At 37.4% G+C, this 25,937-nt stretch overlaps 1 protein-coding gene across 3 annotated transcripts in view; it reads left to right on the forward strand.

Annotated features, from left to right (window-relative positions):
• Positions 1 to 25,933, forward strand: part of PRKD3 (protein kinase D3) — a 42,724-nt gene extending 16,791 nt beyond the window's left edge. For all 3 annotated transcript variants that reach the window (XM_057389774.1, XM_057389773.1, XM_057389771.1), the window contains exons 5-19: positions 77 to 234; positions 2,348 to 2,537; positions 5,251 to 5,328; positions 7,288 to 7,471; positions 8,997 to 9,120; positions 11,856 to 11,933; positions 13,555 to 13,831; positions 16,244 to 16,296; positions 16,659 to 16,731; positions 19,598 to 19,704; positions 20,266 to 20,427; positions 20,818 to 20,916; positions 21,732 to 21,999; positions 22,316 to 22,401; positions 23,039 to 25,933. In XM_057389774.1, coding sequence (XP_057245757.1) covers positions 77 to 234; positions 2,348 to 2,537; positions 5,251 to 5,328; positions 7,288 to 7,471; positions 8,997 to 9,120; positions 11,856 to 11,933; positions 13,555 to 13,831; positions 16,244 to 16,296; positions 16,659 to 16,731; positions 19,598 to 19,704; positions 20,266 to 20,427; positions 20,818 to 20,916; positions 21,732 to 21,999; positions 22,316 to 22,401; positions 23,039 to 23,212 — 2,111 coding nt within the window. In that variant the 3' untranslated portion in view covers positions 23,213 to 25,933. The remainder of the gene's footprint in view (positions 1 to 76; positions 235 to 2,347; positions 2,538 to 5,250; positions 5,329 to 7,287; positions 7,472 to 8,996; positions 9,121 to 11,855; positions 11,934 to 13,554; positions 13,832 to 16,243; positions 16,297 to 16,658; positions 16,732 to 19,597; positions 19,705 to 20,265; positions 20,428 to 20,817; positions 20,917 to 21,731; positions 22,000 to 22,315; positions 22,402 to 23,038) is intronic.
• Positions 25,934 to 25,937: the final 4 nt, after the last annotated feature.

A 25,937-nucleotide genomic window follows, 5' to 3' on the forward strand; every position in this document is an offset into this window, starting at 1 on the left:
TGTATCAAAATATTAGTACTGTTTTGGTTACTTTGAATGTTGGGAGGTTTTTTGAATAAACAAACTACTCTTCCAGGTTGTGGGTTAAACTACCATAAGCGATGTGCCTTCAAGATTCCAAACAACTGCAGTGGAGTGAGGAAGAGGCGCCTGTCTAACGTGTCTTTACCAGGAGCAGGGCTTTCAGTTCCAAGACCAGCACAAGCTGAACACACATCCTCTGCCTCTGAAGAAGTATGTAATGTGAAAGGAGAAACAATTTCTGGTTTTAAATTCTTAAACACTATCTAGTTCCCCAGATGTTAAAGTGGCTTATGATGACTATATGAGAGTTGAGTTTAACAATTTTGATTGGTTTTAGTGAATTTTAAGATCTGGTGGTTCTTAGACTGTCAGACTGCTTGTTATTACTGTGAAAGATKATACAGGAARTACATTATAAGTTTATATATAAWTTTGTTATTWRYCTTTTACTCATGGTTATATGAACTYTTGAGAACTTTMGCTTCAGAATGATAAAATACCTTGCCTTCTTTGTAATACAGATTCATTCTGTAATTACTGTATCCATATAGAATAGTTATTTGGCCAAAGCAGTACAAATTGTAAGCTTTTATGCTGGGAAAGGGTGTTTCTGATCTGCTGTTAAGCTTCTCGCAGAGTTCTAAAAAAACCCAAGGCTTAACAAGGRGGGTGTAGGGGATGAAGGGCTTACAGTAAAAGCAGACATCCATACTAGTTCCTTGTTACRATGTTTATGATGGTTGCTGAGGTGTTATCAATTGCATAACAAATATCAATTATCAAGTATATMTCAGCTAGGGATCATAAGACATGAGAGGTAGTGATTAGATCCATTTGTTTGTGCCTTAGTCTTTTCTAATTATCTGTTCCTTTTAAACTGTGGCAAGAACAGTAATAAATACAAATCATAGAGTCTAATTCAAGAACATAATATTTTTAGCCAGAAGCTATAACAGCCTAACTATTGATAAGATTTATTCAGTTAACTTAGAATTGTTACAATTTATCAGAGAATTTAACTTTATAATTTCTATCCGCATGTTTAATACCTTTTTAATATGTCTTTGCTTTACTCAATACCTTTTCTGTTTCAATTGCTAAACTTTTTCTTTTAAGAATTTTTTTGAGGGGAGTTGATTTTCAAAGTATTTTTGAATTTCCTAAATATTTTTGCCTAACTTAGTAAGTTATGCAGCCATGCCATACTTTGCTTTTAAAAACTGATAGTTTGAGGTAGTGATTGGAATTTTGTTTGCCTACCTGCACTCTTTTCTGTTTTACCCTCTGTATGAATGTCTGTGAACCTTATCAGGATGCTTAAAAAAAATAGATGTCCTGAGTGAATTTTTAGATTTTTTTTCTTCAGTGGAAATAAAGGTTCACACATACCTTTCTGCTCTCCGTAAGGATTTTTCATCTGGTGTTTTCATGGTTTTATTTCACAATACCAGAATGCCATCTTAGAGCTTCTTGGCCAGCTTGCTTTTTTGTCTGGTCACTTTCTGAGCCAACGGGTCTCTTACAGCCCTTTTCTCATCCAYTGGGACTCCCAAGTCCTTCTCCCCATGGCTGCTCTCAATCTGTTTGTCTCCAGCCTGTGTTAACACTGAGGGATGTCCCAACCCAGTGCAGTACCAGCACCTGGCTTTGTTCACCCRCATAAGTTCTACATGGACCCACTTCTCATATCCAGGTGCCTCTGGATGGCATCATGTCCCTCCAGTGTGATGGCTGCACTCAGTGGGGTGACATCCACAAACTTGCTGAGGTTGCACTCACTCCTGCTGTCTGTCATTGGTGAAGACATTTAATAGTACTGGTATCAACCAGTATCAACCCTGAGGGACGCCACTTGTCCCTGGTGTCTATCAGAGGACACTGAGCCATTCACTACCCTCTGGATCCAGCCATCCAACTAATTCCTTATCCTCCTAAGAGTCCACCCATTGAATCTGTCTCTCCAGAGTGAAGGATGTTTTGGGGATCATGTCAAAGGCTTTACAGCAGGCCAGATAAATGACATCTGTAGCCCTTTCCTTGTCCATTGATGGAGTCACTCCATCATAGGAAGCCCCTGGCTGTTCTGAATCACGTCCCTCCATGTGCTTTAGCATAGCTTCGAGTAGGATCTTCATGATCTTCCCAGGCAGAGGGGAAGCTGGTAGTAGTGCCCAGAGTTGTCTATTCTAACTTTTTTAAAAATGGGTGCAGTGTTTGAATTTTTCCAGTCACCTGGTATTTCACATGACTGCTGTGACTTTTCAAAGCAGTCATGGCAGTAGAACAGTTTTAGTGCAAATTATGTATTCCTTCTTTATTCCAGCGCTGCTGCCCAGAACCTAGTAAGAGGATTCCTTCTTGGAGTGGCCGCCCCATCTGGATGGATAAGATGGTGCTTTGCAGAGTGAAGGTCCCACACACCTTTGCTGTTCACTCTTACACTCGTCCCACCATCTGCCAGTATTGCAAACGGCTGCTTAAGGGCCTTTTTCGCCAAGGAATGCAGTGTAAAGGTAAACATTTAATTTTTTGCTGTAGTAGTAAATTTCAGTTAAGATCTTGTGTTTAAAACTGGTTGTGACTTACATGGCTCTACACTTCAAAATAGTGTATTTTTGAAGAATTGCATAATTTTCAGAGGACCATAGCAGCTCTCATTTTTTGTAGTAGAAAATTATACATTTTTCTGAAAAATATGATTTAATTGTGTAGATTGAGAAYGCTTTAATTCTAGAAAGATAATTATGAATTAGTAAAAATGGGAAATGCATCCTTTTGTCCAGTATCTGTGTTCTAGGTTCACCACTAAAGAATCTGAGTTTTCATTGTATTGTTCTAGTACAAGATACTAGTTATTACCTTTTGGAAATATTTTATACAGGTAAGTGCATGTGCTGAACTTGTATGGTTTTTGTGTAGCCTATGTTAACATGCATGGCTTCAGTTCTCAGACTCTTCCATGTGGTTCCTAGGGTATAACTGTGATCTCCTTCTAGCTCTTTATTGCTTGTTAGTGCAGATCTGTCAGTTTTGTTGCAGGAAACAAAAGTCTAGTGATGAATCATAAACATTAATATGGAGAAGAGTTTCCATTTCTCTCATGTGAGTTTGTCAAATGGTGTATCAAAGGTGAGCTTTCTGAGAGAGGTCGCTTAATAAATTTGCAACTTGCTTTCTTAGAAGAGAGAAAAAAAATTGTAAGCTTACAGCCGTGTTAGCTTTTTTTTACTAAAAATGCTTCTGTCTCATGTAAGTAAGGAAGTAGTTTTATCTTTCATTTCTGCTGTTACTTGCAGTCTTTGTAGTTTGATGTCTGCATCCTGAACTGGTTTTGATATTTTTTCCAGTCCATGTGTCTCTTGGATACACATAATACAAAAATAATGAAGCCTGAAAAAGATGCTTTGCGGTTTTAACATACAGATGCTGCTGACCATATACAATTGTTATGACTATATCCAGCTGAACAAATGAGGCTACCACATAAGTTTCAGGGAATTGAATGACTTTGGATAAAAATATTATTGCATGCRTATTGCAAGCATTTATGTATGGCAAACAAGCCTGGAGAAATGCTATATATATGTGCAGGACAGAAGCAAGTATCTTAATAGATCTCAATTTATGCGTTATGATCCTATACTTACTTTTAAGACATCAAGAATTGATATCAAACAGTTCAGATATTTTCATACTGTCTTTTTCTACAGATTCTTAAGGTTTCCCACTGACTTCTGGTGCACATTCCCAAAGCTTGGGGTCTTTTAGCAGTCTTTTCTTTCTTAGTACACATGAAGCCCTAGATTTCTTGATTTTATTCAGGTTGCTGTTTGGGCTCTGAGGAGATTTGTCTTGAGATGCTAAGGCTGTATTTGTGTTAATAAATTGAATGTGCCTGGAAACATTCCTGGACAATGAGATCAACTGGGACAGAATGACCCGTGTTCATGAACAAGTTTTCTTAGCATCCCAGCCTGGGTGGCTCTATGCAGGCTGCCTGTTTGGAACAATTTCATAGGATGCTCTGGTTTATGAGCTAGGCCTTGGAACTGTTTGGGATAATGTTAATGCTGTAGGCCAAAAGCATGCTAGGGGATGTTTGCAGCTATTTACTAGATTAGAGAATTGCATTGCAGTATCCAAGAATGCTTCTGAATGTAGTTTAATTTATTAGGCTAGACTCAGTCTTCTAGTTTCCTGACAGGATTTGAAATGTCTCTGTTTCTTCCAGCCTCGTTAAAAATAGTGAAGTAATTGTATTCCATCATATGGATTGAAGCCACACATGKAAAAAAGATGGTTTGTGGGTCTCCTAGGATGCATCCTTTTAGAAGCTGAGCAGTATTGTGTTCTGCTTCAGAGTTTTGCTTGTCTGCTAYTAAAAATGGAGACTGAGCTTAAAAGGAAAACACATTGAGCTTGTTTTGGATAACAAAAAGAGGCTAAATTATCACTATGAAAATAGTTCGGGGGACAGTAGGGCATTTTGAAATTCATGGTGTTGGTAGAGTTGAAAATCACAGGGATGCTACTAATAAAGGAAATTCCTGTTAATACCAGTAATTTCTRTGCTGGACTTTGCTCAGAAGGCTGCATCAGATAGTTCGGGTGCAGAAATGGCACACATCCAGGTTAGATTCCATCTCCACATCAGGCCAAATCTGGTCATAGTGTTGTTCTGTCTGTCCTGTGTCAGCTAGCAGAAATGGAGCTTCTGCTAAATGGAGTAATAAGCCATATGTGTAACCTGAATGAGAGGGGAATTGGACTCTGGGATTTACTGCAAAACATACTTGCTTGGATGTAGTTGTGTGATTGCAGAGGCCTCTAATGTCTGCAAGTCTCAGTTGGCAGGTGGGGAAGAATGTTAGAGATGAGACATTTAAATCATATAGCAATGGAAAAAAAGGATGTGGAACAAATGAAAGAATGGGAAAAATTACATCATCCTGGAAAAAATAGCTACAGAAAAAGCTAGAGAAGTAGCAAACCATTTTTACTGGAAGGGGAAGTACTGACCTAATAAATAGTGGTGGGGCAAATCAACATGTGACATTAGGACAAGATTGTTAATTTCCTCGTGGAGGTGACCTCATTGATGCTGTTTTCAGTTACATGCAAATGTATGAATCTGAACTGAAATTTGTGTTGGAAGTAGTGATAACTGTTAGTGTCTGGGTGGGAGTGAGGTTCTGGTATCATGGGCTTATTTATCTGCTCTTTTAGATTGCAGATTCAACTGTCACAAACGCTGTGCACCTAAAGTACCTCGGGACTGTCTTGGAGAGGTGATTTTCAATGGAGGTGAGAAACATGTTTTAAAATACTGAGGGGTTTTTTTGAGGCTGAACAAGATGCATTAGTATTTAGTTCCCTCATCTTTGAATAACTGATGCATTTTTATTTATCTTCCCATTTTTTTTTTCACTGAGGTTGATGAAAATTAAAAGATTCACTGTAAAACTTGCCCTCTGATGACTTAAATTTTACTTAATCAGTCTTAACAAGTTCACTGTGCTTAGGATCGCTCAATGGAAATGCAAAATCAAGAAGCCATCCCAATATACAAAATTTGAACATCTGTTGTGATCAGTCTGCTCATTGTTCACCATGAAATACGTACTTTACAACGTTGATACCTGAAGACAAGTACCATTTTTTGTTACTTTCTCATATCCATGGTTTTTACTGGCCAGAGTTAGCCCATATTTGAGATAAAAGAGAAAGGTGAAAAACCCCAAGCCAAACCCAAAAGATCCCACTCTAATTTCTGTAAACCTCAATGAAGTAGGACTAGTTTCTGAATAGACCTTACAGAATTGGAACAGGAGCATAGGCAATGATTGCAGAAGAATGTTTAGAATATTTTTGTAAGTTTTAGATCAGTGTTAAGCTGGTGAAATATGGKATAGATGAGCAGATAGGGATTAAAAACTATCGTATAGGTGGGCCTAGAGAGTACTTATCAATGGCAAGTAACTTGTGGGGTACCCCAGGGGCCAATCCTGTTCAACATCTTCATTAGCAATCTTAATGGGAGCAGAATGTACCCTCAGCAGGTTTGCAGGTGACTGCAAGGACTGGTGGGTACAACAGAGGGTTTGTGCTGCTATCCAGAGGGACTTCAACAGACTGGAGAAATKAAATTGGGTTGTTGGACCAGATGACCTTCAAAAATCTCCAACTTCAGCCATTCGGTGATTGTGTTGCATTGATCCTTGTCACACACATTTTTTAATGAAACAAAATTGGTGTCGTGCAGCAGATCACATCAAACCGTACCCCTTTATTCCAAGGCTTGTGCAGCAGTGTTGGCCAATGAGTCTGTTGCCATTGCACAGTGAATCCCGTCCATTCACTCCTGTCTTCTCCAGCTCCCAGGCTCTTTCCTGGATCTTGAGGCTGGTGGCTGTGAACAGCAATGTGCAACGTGATGTTACTGCAGCCTGGTTTTACAACCCTTGTGATGCCAAGTTGCTAAAGGCCACATAGTTTGGGAGCTATAATTTCATGTAATTCTTCTGACGATGTRAGGAACAATTTATTTTTTGTTCTTTTTCCCTCTCTTAATTGAGCTCATCCCAGGTAAAAAAACCCAATCAAACAAACCCACCCCACCCACAAGCGAATAAACAAATAAAAAAACAATCAAAAAAGGCTACAAATGAAGATTTTTTTATGTCTTAGTTTTCCACAGTGCCAGTTGTACAGCTTTTCACAATACCAAACCTCTGTCAGCAGAAAATCAGGTGTGAATAAGATCTGTTCTGCTTTTCTCTTTTCCTGCAATTCCGCAGTCCCATTTTCTTTCTTACTTTTTTATTATGGATTACAAGAACATCAAGAGCTGAGTTAATGTTTCTGTTAATGGAGGATTTAATTTGCACAGGAATAATTCCCTGGGTCATATCTAGCCATTGAAAGGTTACTTCGTCCTGATTATTTGTGGAACAGAAATACTTATTGAGATTTAGGTTTAGACTTTTGGCTTTTTACTCTGTTTCTATCAGTGTAGTTCTTATTTTAGTTGGGTGTCTCTTGCCTTGGCATTTAGCAAAATGAAGTTGATAATGTTCATTAGCATACTCTGCATCTAATAGCAAAAACATGAAGATTTTTTTTAATTGTGATTGTATTTTTCTGTTTACTTGAATAAATGAACTGAATAAGTGAACTGAAAATAAAGTTGATGGGTTTTGGGGGATTTTATTTTATTTTTTTAGTTGTGTGTTTGAAATAATGTATTACTTGTGTTGTTTTCAGAACCCGCTAGCCCAGGCCAGGACTTGGATATGCCAATGGAAGTTGATAGCAGTGAAATGAACAGTGATGGTAGTCGAGTTCTTGATGATGCTGAAGAGCCCTCTCCTCCAGAGGACAAAATCTTTTTTATGGATCCATCTGACCTCGATGCAGACAAGGATGAGGAAGCTGTCAAAACAATCAGGTAAGTCATAAGGTGGATTTCTTTGCTCGGGATTCACTTTGCTTAATATTGTGAGCAAAATGTTTCCAATTAGCCCAGTTTTATTTCTGAAAGTATATTTTCCCTTTATGTGTAGGTTTGTTTTTTTTTTATCTTGAAAATACTTTTTAAAGTTCTCCTGTCTCAAGAAAATCTAAAACATAAATAGATTCAGAGAATATGGTCTCTTCTAATTGGAAAATGTGTTATGCTATGACAGTCATTGAAGAAATAAAATGAAATTATCAAAGCAGGAGAAAAGTTATGGCTTAACAAGGCTAATATGTGGTTAAGGTCCCTGTAACTTAAGCCTGATTTAGTTAATGTTATATGTGTGTGGATTTAAAATATCTCATTATTTGAGATTTTTTAATATTGGCATCATAGTCTATATGTATGTTAGGCAATAGTTTGCTTTATTTACCTTGAACGTGATTTTTCTGAAGTCTTTTATCCAATAACTGTTAACATATTTATTTGAATCAAATTTGATCTTTTTTATTTTCTGTATTATTGAGTAGTGTCTCATCCAGCTTTTCGTAGTCTTTCTTAGTAAGATGAGCGCAGTTGTATTTGGTCAAGCCAAAGGTCACTGTAGCTAAGGGCTTAACAGCAAATTTGTGAGGGAGAGCATATAATGTTACCTCCCAACCTTCAGTCATTTATAACTCAAAGATTTCCTGAATGGAAAGTAACATCTACCTCTTAGGAGGATTTTTCCATTTATTTCTTACCAGATGTGAAGCAGTTCAGGTTTTTGGCATGACAGCATTCTGTAGCCAATTCTATAGCAAAATTGTATGCCATGTTAAAGCATCCTTACCTTTTTTTGCTTTGAAACTACCTCATGATGTTTTGTGTTTACAAATGTTCCTGTTAGTGCCACTTGTAGACCTCTGGTGCTAGGCAATCAGCTTGGGAGTTGGCTTCGTCTTCGGTGCTACTGAAACCTGTATATTCAATTAATGACTGTCTCAGAATAATAAAGATATTGTCAAATCCTTGTCTGCAGGACAGTTAGTATASCTGGGCATTGATAGAATTTTCTAGTGCAGTTGTGATTTGAATTAATACACCCCTATTTATATTTTCATAAATTAGAAGTATGCTTAGATAGCGACCTTCATTAGTGACAATATTAAGAAGCAGCATAATCAACTCATATAGACAAGAGGAGATAATAGTTAKGTTGATGTTAATTATATTTCTGTAGTGTAAAATAGCACAAAAGACCAGCAGTCTCAGCAAACTGTTTTGAGAGGGGATGGTTTCTCACTCCAGTGTATTTCTCCTCTGTTCCTCAGAGGAATTTAAGTACTGCAATACTTGCCCTAGGAGAGCTAGTAGGAGTTCAGATACCTTATCCATTTCATCCATCCAAAAATCTGTGTGGGAAGAAAAGATGTCTGTTCCTGAAAATCATGGCCTAAATGTGTAAAACTGGTTTATTTGCAGTACTGTTGTATTTTAACTTGTTACATATTAAACTGTTGTATCTTCTTCTTAGTCCTTCAACAAGCAATAATATTCCTCTCATGCGAGTTGTACAGTCAATCAAACACACAAAGAGGAAGAGCAGTACAATGGTGAAAGAAGGATGGATGGTCCACTATACGAGTAGAGACAACCTGGTCAGTTATTTTAGTTTCTTCCTACATTAAGTTATTCTGCTAAACTAGTGTATTTTATTTCTGATTTAGATATTCTGATTTACAGTATCATTTGAAAGAATTTAGCTGTGATGTTCATTATAAAGAAATCTGATTCAAGGGACAAACTGTAATTTATTCCAAGTTCTTTGTGTGGTGATTGAACAGTACTTTTCCTTCTCCCCTTTAAGAAGGAAAAGCATCTCTACATTGTCTCAAATATATTGCATGTCTATTTCAGCTTTCCGTCTGGAAAGAAAACTTGGAGTAATTTGCTTGTGTCTTCTTTTTCTTTAGAAGTTCAACTGAATACTTGCGTCTTTTTTTATTCTTTTACATGAAAAAGTGGAAATCATTATAAAATGATRAGTACTGCAATGGTTGATAGTTTTATTCTAATGAATGAGTTGTTTGTAAATAGTTATGTGTAGATATGGGAGCCCTTAATTCCTCTAGCAATTCACTCTTAAGAGTTTGTGGCTTGACTGTATGTCCTTGGGCGTGCAAGCATCCTTCAAAAAGACTGTTGTTTGTTGCCAGTGCTGTCAATAATGTCCTCTTAATTGAGCACGCAAGCCACTTGATTTTGCATGTTGAGAAGGAAGACAAGACAAAATAACAGGGTTCCCTGGTGTTGTCTGATGGGAGGAAGTGTATTCTCTTGTTTTTTGGTAAATAATGAAAATGATGAAGTTAATAAGTTCCCAGACCTCATGGAGAACATTRTGACATATTGAGACTGTCCATGAAAGGCAGTAGAAATACTTTTGCATTCTTTATCTCTGTGGCATCTGATTGAATGAGATTTAAGGAATTTAGAGAAGCAAGGTTATTTAAGTTCTGCTGAAATCAAGTTGATGAGTGATAATAGCTCAGGTTACTGTAATATTTCACTTTTTGTGATTGTCGGCTAAACAGGCTGCTGTAAAGGGTCATTCCAAAACTGCATTAAAAACCATTTCTWTAAGGTACAGTTTTCTAATACCTGGATGTATTTATCACAATCCAGAATAAGTATCTAGCATATTTTAGATGTGGTTACAATCAAGACTACATGAAAGTAACAATCATCATCAGCTGGCTCTGGAAAAAATAAGGCCGGATAACAGACAAAGGTGAATAGTTTTCGCAGAACTGTTCAGGGCAGACCTAGTATTCAGCTGTGATTTAAACTTTCAGTACAACCAGTATATTTTTCCATTTACTTTTTTTGTACGTTCCCTTATAACAGTGATCTGATGATGCACCTTAGCTTAGTTTGATTTTCTTCGTCTGTCAGTTTGGCTGCTACCTCAATGACATAATTAAAAARGGCCATTCAAATGGAGTATTCTGACCCAAAGCAAGGTACCTCCAGCCAGATGAGATCTCACAGAGCTTCCTAATGGGAGGAGACTTCCATACTGGGCATTACAACATCAGCTATTTCCCTTGACCGTTCTGTTCTCAGCAATGTCAGACTGTTTCCTATTCCTGAAACAACTGGGCTTCCTATCAGTTCCAGACTTGTAACAGCAGGATCTTTATGCTTCCTTTGCTCCCTGGATAACAAAATATTTCACCTTATTTATAATGAGAAGTTTCTATGTCATCATCTCTAYTCTTTTTCTGACCCTGGTCAGGGTATAGGGCAGATTTTGTATCCCTGAGTAAGTTACCAGCTTGTTCTTTAATTCCTCTCCTCCAAAGTCTTTCCTGATTCATGATTTAATAAAGAGCATATATGTCCAAAGGATGGGTTTACCCTTTTTCATTTCATCCATTGTCCCAGTGCTGTCTGGGAGTTCCTTCAAGTTAAATCCATTCATGATTTAACWTCCTTTGTCTGACTCCTATAGGTAGTGTTAGCTTCCCCCTGACTGAAGTGATTTAAGCTCTGCTTAAATATGGAAAAAAAACCACTCTCCTTTTAATATGACAAAGCTTATAAAATATAAATATAATAATATTTATTAACTTTGTCATCCTAAGTTACAGTTAAGGCTCTTGGATTTTTGTCACAGAAAAATGGAATTGGATTTCTAACTATATGACCATGATGCAAGCAAAGTATCTAGATCCATACAGCCATATTAGCTTTCTAAATGCTTCTTTTGTTTTGTAGAATATTCTTCTGCTTAAATTAAGACAGTTATGTGCAACAGTTAGTCCCTATTACTTTTTGGKGGAGAAGATTTCTTGTTGGTGGATACTTCCAGCAAATGTCTATTAAGTCTGTTGTCTTTTTTTCCCATTTGAATCTTATAATTAGTCTGTTTTGCCACTGTGTGCTTTTGACCACCTAGATTGATGAAAGAATTAAGGACTTGTTGCTCTTGCTAAGTGCTTGAACTCTTGCAGTGTTGATATGAGGGCATGGAGGGAGAAAGTATGAGTCCTACAGTTGTTGCTAAATAAAAATAATTCAGACTTTGTGAGCACATGCACTGGAGTAAAACCTGTCTAGTAACTGTTTTTTCCTGTATGAGGTAACTCCTGTTGTCATTGCCATTACTTTAAGGTAAGTGATATTTTTGCTGGTTTGTGGAAATAATTTTAAAGCTTCTTCTTAAGTCTTTGTTGCCAAAGTTTATTTTTTCWTTTCTGTGGTCTACGATTCAACAGTAGATTAATAGTGATTATCATAGTAATGTAAAGTATTTCTTATTTAAATGATGAGATAACAAAAGCCTTATCAGAGATTTATTCCTTATGTAATCGTGCTGTGCATTTTGTAGAGAAAAAGACATTACTGGAGACTGGACAGCAAATGCCTCACACTATTTCAAAATGAATCTGGAACAAAATATTACAAGGTAATTATTGATGAGTAATAATTATGTTTCACTTGATTTATTTGGTGCTTTATAGATCTGAAATCTACTTCTGAGCGGTTTAAGTATTATTTCCATTTTCCCATCTCTTTTTCAATCAAAACTTTGACCAGGTTAATTGTTGCCCAAAGCCTGTAAGTGAGAAGGACCAAGACTAACTCTGAGAAGTTGCTTGCAGCTCCTGCTCTAATTCCTTTGAGTATGTTTCTCCTTATATTTTGCATGTACTGTTCTCCTGAATTACCTGGCATGTTAATCTTTTGTTACCAGAGAATTTTTTTGGCCACTAGTTGAATGAAGGCTTGGATTTTTTTGTTGCCTGAGTAGTGACTGAAAGTTTGCATGCTGATGTGTTTTATTTCAAYGTTCCTCAAATAAATACTCCCGACTGTACATCTGAAAGTTTCAAGGAGGATTTACAGGAAAATTTACTGTGTAGCCTGATGTTTATATAAATGAAGCTTAGTGTATTGTTAATGTAGTATTTTGTTTGATGGTGGAATATTCAGAAAATGTGTTTGAATGTGTAAACAGGACCTTTCCCTTTCTTGTCTTATACCTTTAGGTAGTGGCCCAAATCTTGCAGATTCTTCCTTTATAACATCTCTAAKATAAAGCCTTTTCTCTGTACACCTAGCTAAACTTGCCCAGATCCTTTTCATCCCTATATTGACTCTTCTCAGACCTCTCTGATACTTGTATTGCTGTGTGCATTCAAAACACAGCTGGTAAAATATGTTCCTTGCTTGCTGCTCCATTATGTCACTGCTTTTAGTCCTTTGACTTGTCCCTTTGCATCCCTTTTAACTGCTTAGATCTGATTGTTTGTCTTTGCTGCTAGTCATTCACAGTTCTTGCCTTTCCATGTATTTGCTCTTCATCTCAATCAGCTGCTGTCTCTTGTCCCCCTAATGCCAGCCCAGTGTTCACCTGTTTGTTCACTGCTCTTGCAAGTGACATGCACCTGCTCTCCTTCCCATGGATGTGAACTCTCCTCTTCCAGCTGGTGTGAACTTGAAACCATTTCTGCCTTCAGATCTGTTCTGTGATGCACTTGTACCATGGTCTTAAGCTGACCAGGTAGAGGGTAGTATCTGTATGCAGATAATATCTTCTAATATCTGTATGAAAAAGAATCTTTACCCAAAAYGATTCAGATGCACAAAGCAGTGCTTATTGACTAGCTTGTATAACTGCATCYTCTCCTTAATGTTACTGTTTGATTTTTTTCCCATCATACTCTTCTCTGCCTAAGCTGTATAAACTGCAAGGCGAAAACACACATTCTATCCTTGTGCATCATTTACACATGCACTGGGGGTGTCTCTCACAGTGAATAGAAATGTAGATTGAGTAGAAAGTAGTACTTGTGTGGAGAGAACTGTGGTGGGCCTGAAAGTCTCTAGGCTTGTATATAGGAATTCAGAAAACTGGGTTGGCAGTGGTCATGTGYAGCTTGATTTTGGTTATGAGGCTTGGTGTTTTTGCTTTGTTTTTTTGATGTATTTGATTTGATTTCTTTGCAATGCTTGAAGTTATGAGTGTTAGTATATTAACATACTATGTGCGTTTTCATTTTTTAATCTTTAATATTTTTCTTCAGGAGATTCCACTTTCAGAAATTCTCCAGGTGACTCAGCCTCGAGATTTTTCAAATGTGGTGCAGGGCAGCAACCCCTACTGTTTTGAGATCATCACTGACACSATGGTGTACTTTGTTGGCGAGAACAATGGTAGCAGTCACCACAGTCCGGTTCTTGCTGCCTCCGGAGTTGGACTTGACGTAGCTCAGAGCTGGGAGAAAGCCATTCGCCAGGCCTTGATGCCAGTCACTCCTCAAGCTAGCATCTGCACTGCTGCAGGACAAGGAAAAGATCACAGTAAGCAGGCAGACATATGCAGTTCATATGCTGAAGCTACTAGTGATTCYTTCTGGAAGAGTGCTTATTTAGAGTGAAGTATTGCCTGTTGATTATCTGCTGAATTGGGTCCCTGATTTTCTATGAGTCTCTAAAAAGTGACCCTCAGGTTTGTAGAGGGTGGGCAAATCCTTTAATGTATTGTAGCAGAAAGTAGTAAAGGATCAGATCTACAATACGAACGCAAAATGCAGAGTTTTATTGTAGGAGCACTAAGAATGCACACACAGATGTAAAAAGAGAGCATAGATTAGATATTTCTAATAAAACTAAATAAATATATTCAGGTTAAATATGTACATTGTTATATCTATATTTAGTTCTTTGAAAGAGCTAATTTGGATGGTTTTTGATGTTAGCCCCTATAAATATGGATGGTTTTTAAATTCTGTGAGATATCAGTGGCTAAGGAGAAAAAAMAGGAGTTAGTGTTGCAATGTAAATACCATCAGTGATGGAAAAACTTCTGCTGAGCAGTGGGAGTGACAAAAAGTAACTTATTCTTTTTATGCATCTGCCCTCCCTTTTTTCCTCTGGCATAGGATCGTATTCATTATCAAGGCTCTACTAAACTTCCATATTGTGTTCTTTCTTTTCAGACATCTTCTTATTCCTTGCAACAACATTCATTCTCATTCTGTACTGAGATTTATCTTTTTACTCTTTTGTTTCCTTTCAAATTTCAGCTGCTCTTTAATCTCCTTGTAGTTAAATTTTCTTTTGCAGGAGATTCTAAGATCAGTTTCTCTGTCTCTGGTATCTGGCTACTTAGCATCAGTAACAGTTAAGAACATGTAAATGCTAGTCTGAGGTAAAGGCACTTTCTGAAAATGCAATGGTCATTTCTTTAGGAGTGATTCCTTGTCAGCCCTTATTCTTGTGTATTTCAGACATGAGAAAAATGGATTTATTTGGAAGCAGTAACACAGTGTTTACCTACGARGTATTTTGTGTTCTGTAGCTATCTGTGGAGAATGGTTCAGTGTGTTCTTCTAAATACTTAAACTATTAACTTCATTTTCTAGTTACCGTGCTGCAGTTTTCGTCAATTGTACAGATTTTTKCCCTGACTTCTTTTCTTTGTGTTCTGTATGGTTAGGTCAGTACAGACTTGACAGTCAGTAATCAGTAGGTGTGTGTAAGACTTTAATTCGAGTTCATATTTCAGATGCAGAATTCAGAATGTCTTTGAGGATTAGCATTTGTTCCTATCTTGGCTCTGTAAATCCCTTCTTTGAGATAAAGCACAGGTGGCAAAAATAAAAGAAATCAAAAATCATTGTTCTCTAAAAGGGTGTTTTTAAAGTACAAGGCCCTTTTTAGGGTGATAAAGGCTCTTTTCAAAGTGCTAGTAAATCTGTAGTATGTTTTCCATCTTCCGTGTAGATTAATTTGTTCTTTTTTTTTTTTYTTTTCTTTAAGTTAACATAATAACATAGAATCATTAGGGTTGGAAGGGACTTCTGGAGATCACCCAGTCCAACCCCACTGACAAGTCAGGGTCVCACAGAGCAGGTTACACACAAACACGTCTGGATGGACATGGAATGCCTCCAGAACAGACCTGAACAACAAGTGAGAGATGTCCATTAGTCCGAGATGCTTTGCTTTGGTCTTGGAARTCAAAGGAGAAGGGCATTTTCTGCCTTCCTTGGTGTATCTCTTCTTGCCCATGCATCGATGTTATTCCTGTAATGAGAAATTCATGTCAATATCTGCTGCAGACTGAAGTATTCTAATTCTTAATCTTGTACTTTTACTTGGAAATTATACTTCCTGAATATGCCCTTATATTCCAAGGATTGATATGCTTCTGTAGTTTATCCAGGAAACAAAGATTTTTTTTTATATTGTGGACTTTATTGCTTCTTTAATTATCAATTCTTCTGTTACTTTCTTCCTTTGATTTGTTTCCTTTTCTTATGCATTAATTCTCTGTATCTTGGTACCACAGAGGATTAACAACCACGTTCATTTGAGTGTGAGKGATCTACCTAGTCCTCTTGCCTGGATTTTTCTTTATTGCTACCAAAAATCATTATTCCTTTAATGAACTCTGATACAATTGCTATTGCTTTTGGTTCTCTAGCTGTCTGTTGTATACACATTTGCATTATTATACCACTTTTGTAATCAAGGATAGGAGAAAAAAAAGACAATCCCAGCAAAACTCCCCAGGGTTATTTATCTGATCAGTCTGTGAAATGACTTCCAGGGTATGAATTTTCTGCAAAACAACAGTAAAAATCATTTYACCATTATGGGGTTAGAAGTCAGTAAAGGGTTTTTGTTGATTTTTATTTTCCCCCTCTTTTAACTAGAAAAAGTCTGCCTTTTCTGTTTACTTACTTGGCTTTGTCTTCTCTGTTGCAGAAGAGTTGTCTCTAAGCATCTCTGTTTCAAATTGCCAGGTCCAGGAGAATGTGGTGAGTCATTGTTTTATAGTGATATTTATCTGAATATTGCAAAGTGATTGGTAGTAGCAGTGTCTGGATGCAGAAGCAACACCAGAGCACTGTAGGTAAAGAAGTCCATGTTACATGCAGGGAGTAACCTGCTTGCCTGCCATGATTGTTAGGTTTATGGATGCATGTTTCTGGTTATGGTTTAGCTGACTGGATCCTCTTCTCGAAGATTTGTTGTGTTTTCCCACTCCATTCAGTGTAATGTACTTTTACAGAGTTTGATTAATGCCAAATGTAATTACAGCTTAGCMAGTAATAACTGATGCAGTCCTGAACATTTTAATGACTACTGATATTTGTGATTTCTGTTTTCCGTGCACTAGGATATCAGCTCTGTGTACCAAATATTTGCTGATGAAGTGCTGGGTTCTGGTCAGTTTGGTATTGTATACGGAGGTAAATTGCATTATTTCCATTATGCATTAATTAAGGTAGACTGTCTCTTTGCTCAAATTACCYTTTTCATATTTACTTAGTTCTATCTAGAATACCTAGAAGTTTATCTTGTTAAAAACTTTGTTTGGATTATTTTGCTCTCTGTCTCTGGAATTTTATGTACAGTATTTCTTACAATTGAATTTTGCATTTATAGTTTTGCATGATCATCATAATTAAATTAGAATATGCATTGCATTTTGACTGCAGTTAAATACAAAGCAATTCAATTTGGCCTCATTTAATGATTTCTTTTAAAAATTGTRAATTCTGACACTGTTGTTTTTGTTATACAGTGTTAGAAGTAATATATTTGCTGTCAGTTACACCTTTTTGAATGACCCCTGAGAGATGGGGCCAAAAGCAATTAGAAAAATACATAGTTTATGGTCTGACATATGGATGCAAGCATATTATTGACATATTTTGTGCAAACAAAGTTCTGTCAGCTGGGTAGAGTAGAAAGTGGTCAAGAATCTTAGTCCTAGGTTTCAAATCTAGTATTATTACCTGTTTTTTAAAACCTTCTGTTGCAGCATGTAGCTTGTTTTAGCATGTAATCACAAAAAAAGAAGAAAACTAGAAATGCATATGAACTCTGTTTCTGTCTCTCTCTCTCTTTTTTTTTTTTAAATCTTGTGTTATATCTCAAGTGTTAAGAAAACCACAGACCGTAAATCTGGAAAGAAAGAAAAAGTCATAAGTAATGATTTAAAAGTGGTAATTTTTCTGCTTCTGTCATGTTTTCTTTCTAGTCAGGTAGTATTGTGGCTATGATTTTTCTGTGTGCCAATTGAGTAGTTAGATACTTTATTACTTCTATACTTCTTGGTGGAAATACAGTTTGGTCTGGTTTTACATCACTCTTGAAAGAGGTCAATTTTTTTGCCCCTTCTGTATTTCTTAAAGCATAGTGTGAATCAAAGTGTACTCCCTCTCTTGTGAATAGAAATGCACAAATGCAAACACTTATTTTAATGGTAGGATTTTATTTTTTCTAAATTGCCTTGTAAATAAATCTCAGCTTGTTTTGCATGATTCAATGCCTATAAGTATTTATAAGCATAGCAAATACTTGTAAAAAGCTTTCATTATAATAATTTTTTACTGAATGAGGCCTTAAAATATATATAATATGCACACTTTTTAGGATAAAATCACAAGCTGAAAGAGTATGAAAAGACAATATAAAAGACTATTTTTTTGCTGGCTGTACACATTGCTTAATTGTTGCTGATGTATGGGGAGACTAAATCTGGCAATTTCTAATATTGGCTTATCCCCATCTGTGTAGTCTTACTGAAATAATGGTAACAATTAATGGTAAAATGAAGAAATTGCTTTCATTGTTGTGTGGTTTGTTTTTTTTTTTTATTTTTTTTGTGTCCTCTGTTTTTGAAAAACATTTCCAAAATTGCAAATTAAAAGTTACAGGATATAGATATCCAGCTCCTGCATCAGTGAGAACAGTTTCCCTCTTTTTGTATTTTGGTTAGTTTGAAAATGGAGACAGAAAGAAACTATTCTTGACTTTTTGTTACTGATGTAAAACTTGCACTGAAAACTGGCTGGTTGTGTTTTGCTTAACAAAAGGAATTTCCAAGCTGCTTTTCTGTTACTCTTCATGGACAATTTTTAGCTGTAGTCTAGCTTCTGTAGTTAGGTGTTTCATTAGATGGGTTGGTTTGCTTTACTTTACGTTCTTTAGCAATCTAGCATTTGCCTTCTGTGTTTTGCATCTAGTTTGTAGTTGATTGTATTTCAGCTACATTTCAAGATGATTTCCTTCATCTGGTGGAGACAAGCCCTTTATTCACGATAGTGTCAAAGGCAGGTACATTGGCAGAGCAGCCTGTGTAGCATTCCTGTGCCCTGCCTAAGCCCTGGCCACCAGTGCTGACCATGCAGCTGCAGGAAAGGCTGCCTGGTGGCTGCTGAGGCATAGCTGGGCTACCCACAGCAGTGCTGATAGAACCTTCTGTTCTATGTGTGTCATCTCTTTTCCTACAATGCTTTCAAACCCTTTGCTGGGYGGATAATGAGCTTTCTTTGGTGCAGACTTATTGTTCTGTACCAGTTTAATATTAAATGTCTTAGATTACCAATTTCTTGCAGTGTGTGATCCCATTAACCTCTCTGATGTGACTGAAAGAAATSAGTTCAGCAGCTGTGAAGCAGCTCCTCACTTAGCCCTGGACACAGGCTCCCCTTGTATTGCAGAATGCTTTCTCATGTGGCTGCTGCAGGTTGCAGCAAGGAGCAGTGTGTGGTGCTGTCAGCATGGAGCTGTTCTTACCCCAGTCTTTCAGAGCTTTTTGGTCACAGCAGACTGCCCTGGGTGTTAAACATGTTGCTGTTCTTCAGGGCACATAATAATTGCCGTGTTCCCAGAGAGTATTACTGTGTAATTTCCTGTGCACGTGGAGCCCATGAAAGTATGAAACCACTGGAGTGAGTTTGTAGATCTGTCTTCACTTTGGCCTTAAATTGTTGTTATTTTTACAAAAGAAAGGCAGTATTCTGTGGTGAAGTTATTATTTGCTCCTACAAGTCCCTTGCACAAGCAAAAACTTCACCCGATACATGTAATGTCAATGTGTGTACCTGACAACAGAGTGGCAACTGGTTTAAATTTAATCTACAGAATTCCTGTGAAGGCTGATCCCTTCTTTTACTCATATATGATTTGCAGTTCTGAATATAAATATGGTAACATTGTGCACTTGACAGAATATACTTGTTTCCCCAAAAAGGGATTTCTGCTGTCATGTTTTATAGCTATGAATTGCTTTTACCTCTTGATGGCTGACATTGACTTTCTGTTTAGGAAAACATAGGAAGACTGGAAGAGATGTGGCTATCAAAGTCATTGACAAGATGAGGTTTCCAACTAAACAGGAAAGTCAGCTTCGTAATGAAGTAGCCATTCTCCAGGTATAAAAGTGTTTTTGAATCACACTGGAATTTTGCTTTAAATAAACAATTAATGAGATTTTGTATTGTGTGTGAGGGCTCTGAATTGATTTTTAAATTTCCATCTGTGATTTCTGACTACTTTTGTAAGAGGGAATATTACAAGACCAGGAATCCCTGAGTGCTTGGTAAAGTTAAAAACTTGGGGGTGATATCTACCCCATTTAAGGAATCCACTGAAGACATGTATTTGGCTCCGTGTGGTTTCCCTCTTATTATTTTCTGCTGTTTTCCACTACTGGCTCCTCAGCTTTTGAGTCTTCTTATTCTTGGTAGCTGGAGTACAGAACATGATCAACTGTAAAATTAATCATTACAGCTAACTTGTATTGAACAATTACCCTTTGTAGCTGGCATGTTTCATGGGTTGAKATTTGTCTCAAGCTAGTTTCTTGCATCTTTTTTTTTCACCTCTAATTCTTTACCTAAGTGGTTTTTGTTTTGTGGTGCAATGTCTTTGTGTAATTCAGGATATTTCATACTGTTTTATATTAGTGATGTTCCTGTGTTGCTTTATTTTAGAATTTGCACCACCCTGGGATTGTGAACCTGGAATGTATGTTTGAAACCCCAGAACGGGTCTTCGTTGTGATGGAAAAGCTGCATGGAGATATGCTAGAGATGATTCTTTCCAGTGAGAAAAGTCGACTTCCAGAACGAATAACTAAGTTCATGGTCACTCAGGTGAGCATTCAGTTCCTCTGCTTTGAGAGGAAAAGCTAAATTTGGAGTTTGTGATCATGAGAGGAGAATTTGGAGAAGGGTTTTTCTGTGTTGTTATTAAACGGATTCAGCATAGAGAACAGCACATCTAATGAAAGTTGAATAAACAAGAAAAGAACTTGGAATATTAATTAATTTTTTTGGCCCTGCTTTCCCAAGACACAACATTGTGTTTCAAAACTTGATAAGCTGGAAAAAAACTGTACTTGCACAGCATATGTGGGTTAGTTCTTGAGGACTATGTTGATAAAAATTGCTGTATTGGTTTGTGTGTGTGTGTGTGTGTGTGTGTGTCTTTTGACACTTCTGATCTGCTTGAATATGTTCTGAAGATGTTCTTTTGTCTTGTAGATACTTGTCGCTTTGAGGAATTTACACTTCAAGAATATTGTGCACTGTGATTTAAAACCAGAAAATGTACTACTAGCATCAGCAGAACCATTCCCTCAAGTGAGTGAAGATTAAACAATACTTTTCATTACATATTCATTGGGTTTTTTTAAAGCAACATTAGCATTGCAGCTTAAAAAAGCGACCTCTTGTGGGATTTTCAACTGACTTAACTCTAGAATTACTTGAACTAYATGTATTGTAGTTGTCTCTTTTTCCCTTTCCCCAATAAATGCTTTTAGTGCGTTGCTCTTTCATATACCCCGAGGAGGGCTTATTGACTTAGGGTTAAATGTTGGACTTGATTTAGATCCTTTTATCTCCACAAGTGCTTGCCATCTTCAAGTTAAGGAGCTGTTGTAGAACCATGAAGATTTGAGCTTTGGTGCATGTGCCAGCCACTGATGCTTTTTTATCTGGATGTTCTGTCGAGAGCCGGCTGGGTCTGAGTTCAAGCTAAAACTCAGTGTTTGATTTCTGTGTAGCCAAAGCCTCCAGCTTCTCGAGTATGATTAAGAGGAATGTGATTTGGCTGGGATTCATGTGCATTTTTAACTTTGGTTCTGTGCCTTGTGAGAGTGAGGATTCACCTCTGAAAATGAGCTGGGTTTGGAATCAAGATCTTTTTTCCTTATTTCCACACTTGTGGCCATAATACACAAACTGCCTCAGACCTGAGGCTGTGCAAGGCCAATTCAGGTCTTGATTTGAAGCATGGCTGATCTGCATGCTACAAAACCAGCAACACAAAACCTTAATTGACTGGCTTACATGAGGATTTGTGTCTGTTTTCATACATCTATTGTTTAAGTGGTGGCAGAAAGGGTGTGAAGTCATGCAGAGATTTCTCAGTTTAAAATTTGTTCCTTTTGCAGGTGAAGCTGTGTGATTTTGGCTTYGCACGCATCATTGGTGAGAAGTCTTTCCGGCGCTCTGTGGTGGGGACTCCTGCTTACCTTGCCCCTGAAGTGCTCAGGAGCAAAGGCTACAATCGCTCCCTAGACATGTGGTCAGTGGGAGTGATTGTCTATGTGAGCCTCAGTGGYACATTCCCGTTTAATGAAGATGAGGACATCAACGATCAGATTCAAAATGCAGCATTTATGTACCCACCAAATCCTTGGAAGGAAATTTCTAGTGAAGGTAAAGAAATTAATTTTCTCTATTAGAATATTTGTGTTTGTAGATAACACATTCAAATCAGTAGGGAAAGAGATTAATGAGTAACATAATAAAGCTCTCAGTGTTTCCATCAAAACTAGAGGGAACTTAGCCCTTACCTATTTTGTAGCCTTATTTAACATAAGCAAAGCTACATATAAAATTCAAGAGCTTAATAAAATTTAAAGGAGTTCAGTGTAGGATACACTTACACAAAAAATAATCTCTACTGCAGCATGTGAATGATGATAGAGGTGATTAGTATTTAAATAATATAATTTTTGTTCTTCTTTGTCAGCCATTGATTTGATAAACAATTTGCTTCAAGTGAAGATGAGAAAACGTTTCAGTGTTGACAAATCCCTTAGTCACCCTTGGTTACAGGTAAACCYATCTGCCTTTTTCAGTATGTTTATAATGKGTAATTTTTTTGACTGAATTCCTTCAGAGGCTTATGAAAAGAGCAACTATGTTCTTTTAACAAGCATTCATAAAGGTTTGAACATTTCTGGTTTTAGCTTTACATTTGAAGGGCTCCAGGATTCTGCCCATCTGTTAATGGCTTCTTTCCTCWAGGGAAATTTGTCTCACTATCTCTCCCACCTTTTCCTTTCTGTGTGACAATGACATGGGTTTACTCTTCTGGCTTTATCCTGACTGGGCTGTGATGGAGACAGACATTGTTCAGTGCTGAAGTGGACACACAGCCTGCTGTGTGCCATAACTTTTAGTTACTTCAGAACGGTTTTGTTTGGAATGGAATTTATCTGCTGCTTTGACAACCTTAGATACTAGCCTGTTTAATTTTGAACTATTTTTTGTGGACAGTGTTTGGGGCATTTTGTGGGAGGGTGTTTGGGTTTGGTTTTAGTTTTTTTTCTTTTTTATTTTTTGACAGATCTTGTTGGTTTTATTTGTGTCTATTTGTATTAAAAGTAGAGACAAACTGCAGAATTTATCTATGGGAGTGTAGTGCTGCTGTTTCTTAGAACTGCTTCCTTAAATCTTTTTTACTCCTTAGGATTATCAGACTTGGCTTGACCTCAGAGAATTTGAAACACACATTGGAGAGCGTTACATTACCCATGAGAGTGATGATGCACGCTGGAAAGAACACGCTTATGAACACAACCTCGAGTACCCCCAGCACTTCATTATGGCTCCTAATCCAGATGACATGGAAGAAGACCCTTGATTTGTTCATTACGCTAAATTGCAGCGAAGAAGGATRCTCCAGGCAGAAACTGAAGATAAGTTTTGGAACAGCTCTTGCTCTTTCCAAATGCTGTACACATAGTTTGGTGTGTAAAGCCCCAGAGGATCCTGCATTGCCATGGGATTAGACTGTCATCTGACAAGCTTTTCTCCGTCCCTGACTTAACTATCAGTAGTTATTGGACAGTGGGAYAAGCCCCTTTGGGTAACACTTCATTGAGCTCAGTGGCTACAAAGTCTTTACTGAGCTGTAATGTGCACAGATTGAATGGTTTGTGTTTTTCAAGAATTTTTGTTTTTTTCATAGCCTACGCAGTAAGAGTTTTGTAATAGTTTTTCTMATCCCTGTTTACTAGGCCATAGAGGACTGTTTTCTGTTACTTAGATACATCTCCCATTTATTAAACTGTGGATGGACAAGAGACTCTATATAAAGAAATCTGTACAGGATACTTTGGCTAAAGCAAAATACGATGGTTTAGTTGAATGCAGCTTCATAGATGAAGGAATAATWTGCTGCTGTTAAGACAGTTAAACGTGTGTCTTTGCCCTAATTGAACTTTTTCCAGATACCAAAAAAAAAAAACCAAAACCCCATAACTTCTTAAATTCCTCTTGAAATGCTGGCTGACAATCTAAGGAGATGACAATCAAAGCTATGCTAGTCCTTTATTTTGTCTGTTCAAAAAAGCAATAAGCCACAACAGTCTGCTGCTGTGTGCAAGGCTGGCACATCACTGATACACACCAAAGGCACTTTGCCTTAAAACTACACAGGTAATGCACAGAGAGATAGCACATCCTTTCACTCTGGAAGACCAGCTTCTATCAGAAGGCTCTGGAAAAACAGGGAAAAATACATACAGCTCTCCAGTCATTTTGAGTAATAAGATTTTAAATTTTTTCTAATATTTTTCTAATATTTTTCTAATTTTTTTAAGGCTCCCGGGAATTGCATCAGGAGTAGTTTGCAGCCTGCTAGCTTGTATGTTAACTCTGCTCAAAACCTAGGAATAACAGTGGATACCACATCGCCTGTTGAATGTGACAGGGCAGATGGATAGCCTGGAGAAAGGACTTTGCCCTCTCACGTTAACCTGCAGCCCCTCCTGTCCTCTTTACTGTGCTCAGCATTGTTTGAGCTGGATGAAGAGTCCAAAACCAATTTCTCAATCAGTTTCTTTTTAAATGCAGATGCCTCAGTTGAAGGATTCYCAACCACTAATGGGAATTGTGGCATTAATAGAGGGGAATCAGCAGTGTTTTTGGAAATGATTCTCTTGGACTGTTCAAGTTCACAGTATTTCAAAGAAATTTGAGGCCACAAAATCTAAATGCAAATGGAAGAGGGTTTTCTTSGTCTGTTTTAAAGAAACAAAAAAGGTGAAATCCTTTTTGTCTGGTAACAGTGTTGTGCTGCTGGAGGGTGCTGGATGGCTGTATGCATCCCTGATGTGCCAAGCTGCTTAAYTGGAGCTTAGGTGGAAATATTTCTAAAATACTGATACAGGCTTGAMCTGCCAAAGCAGTGAGAGGCTTTGGGGTATCTCCTCTCTCCTACAAAGATTTTCTTGTTTCTGTGTAGGTAAGTATTTTTTTTTCTGTTGCTATTCAGGTAAGGAAACAGGTGAGCAGACTTAGAAGTTGTTAGATGTACTTAAAACGTTCCATGGTTAGTTCAGGGCTGGCAGCTGCTGGCAGTAGCAGTGACCTGACAGCGGAGTTGATGGCAATTGCAGAAGGATGTACCCATAGGTAGGTTTGGGWCTTTAACCCACCTTTTCTTTTCCCATTGTCCTTAATCTATCTGCCACTGCATTTTGTAGGTGTCTGCATTGGCAAAGGCTGAGCTCTGGCTTCTTTACCCTCTCAAGGGAGAGTTTCAGGATTGATTCTTCAGAGAGGCACAGTTTGTCGTCTTTGGAGCAGAGCAATCACCTCTGACATTGGTAGTTTGGTATTTGCCCACTCTTGGCAAGGGAAGTAGTGTTGTTTTTCAACTTACACTGCTTAAGTGACCAAATTTCAGTGAAGCCATTGCTATATTCCATCCTAACTGAAATAATGTGATGCAGTTTGGTTTTAAACTTCAGGTTTTTTACCTGMGCTGTCATTTCAGGTTTACCTGTGTTGTTTTTGCTGTGTTGTTTGAAGGGAAGAAATAAAGCAGCTCAGTCACTTGAAAAAGCACAACAGGAATAGAGGAAGGAGGTGGACAGTAATTGAAGTAGAAGGCCTGGCTTTTGTCTCTCCCCATGAGTCTGCTCTGCTTCAAAATATTATATGAGCTATTTATTCTTCAGGTTGTATTAAAATAAAATGCTGTTGGCCTTTGGAGATTGCCTGATCACATGTGCAGACTTAYGGGGCCAGACAATAGAAACCACAAGCAGCTAGTAGTCAAGAAACCAAAAAAATCAGACATGTATTATGAGTAAACTTCCTAGAGTAGTAAAAATAGCTGAGTTTTTTATTCCCTCTTTTTCTACCTTTACTGCAGACTTTGACAGCAGTAGGTTACAGTGTTTAATACCCGTACCCCTAGGTGAATTAAGTTGCRTTCATTCAAGCAATAGTGCTATGGTGATGCTAGAAAAAAGCTCATGTAAAATTTATAGCCTCAAAATGACACTGTTAAGTACTTTTATATTTTTATACATCCCATTGTTTGTAAATACCCTCTGATAAGCTTGAAAATAAAATTT

This window comes from Malurus melanocephalus, unplaced genomic scaffold (genome assembly GCF_030028575.1).
Source record: "Malurus melanocephalus ecotype Western Australia unplaced genomic scaffold, MMel_1.1 scaffold_19, whole genome shotgun sequence".
Classification (NCBI taxonomy): domain Eukaryota; kingdom Metazoa; phylum Chordata; class Aves; order Passeriformes; family Maluridae; genus Malurus; species Malurus melanocephalus.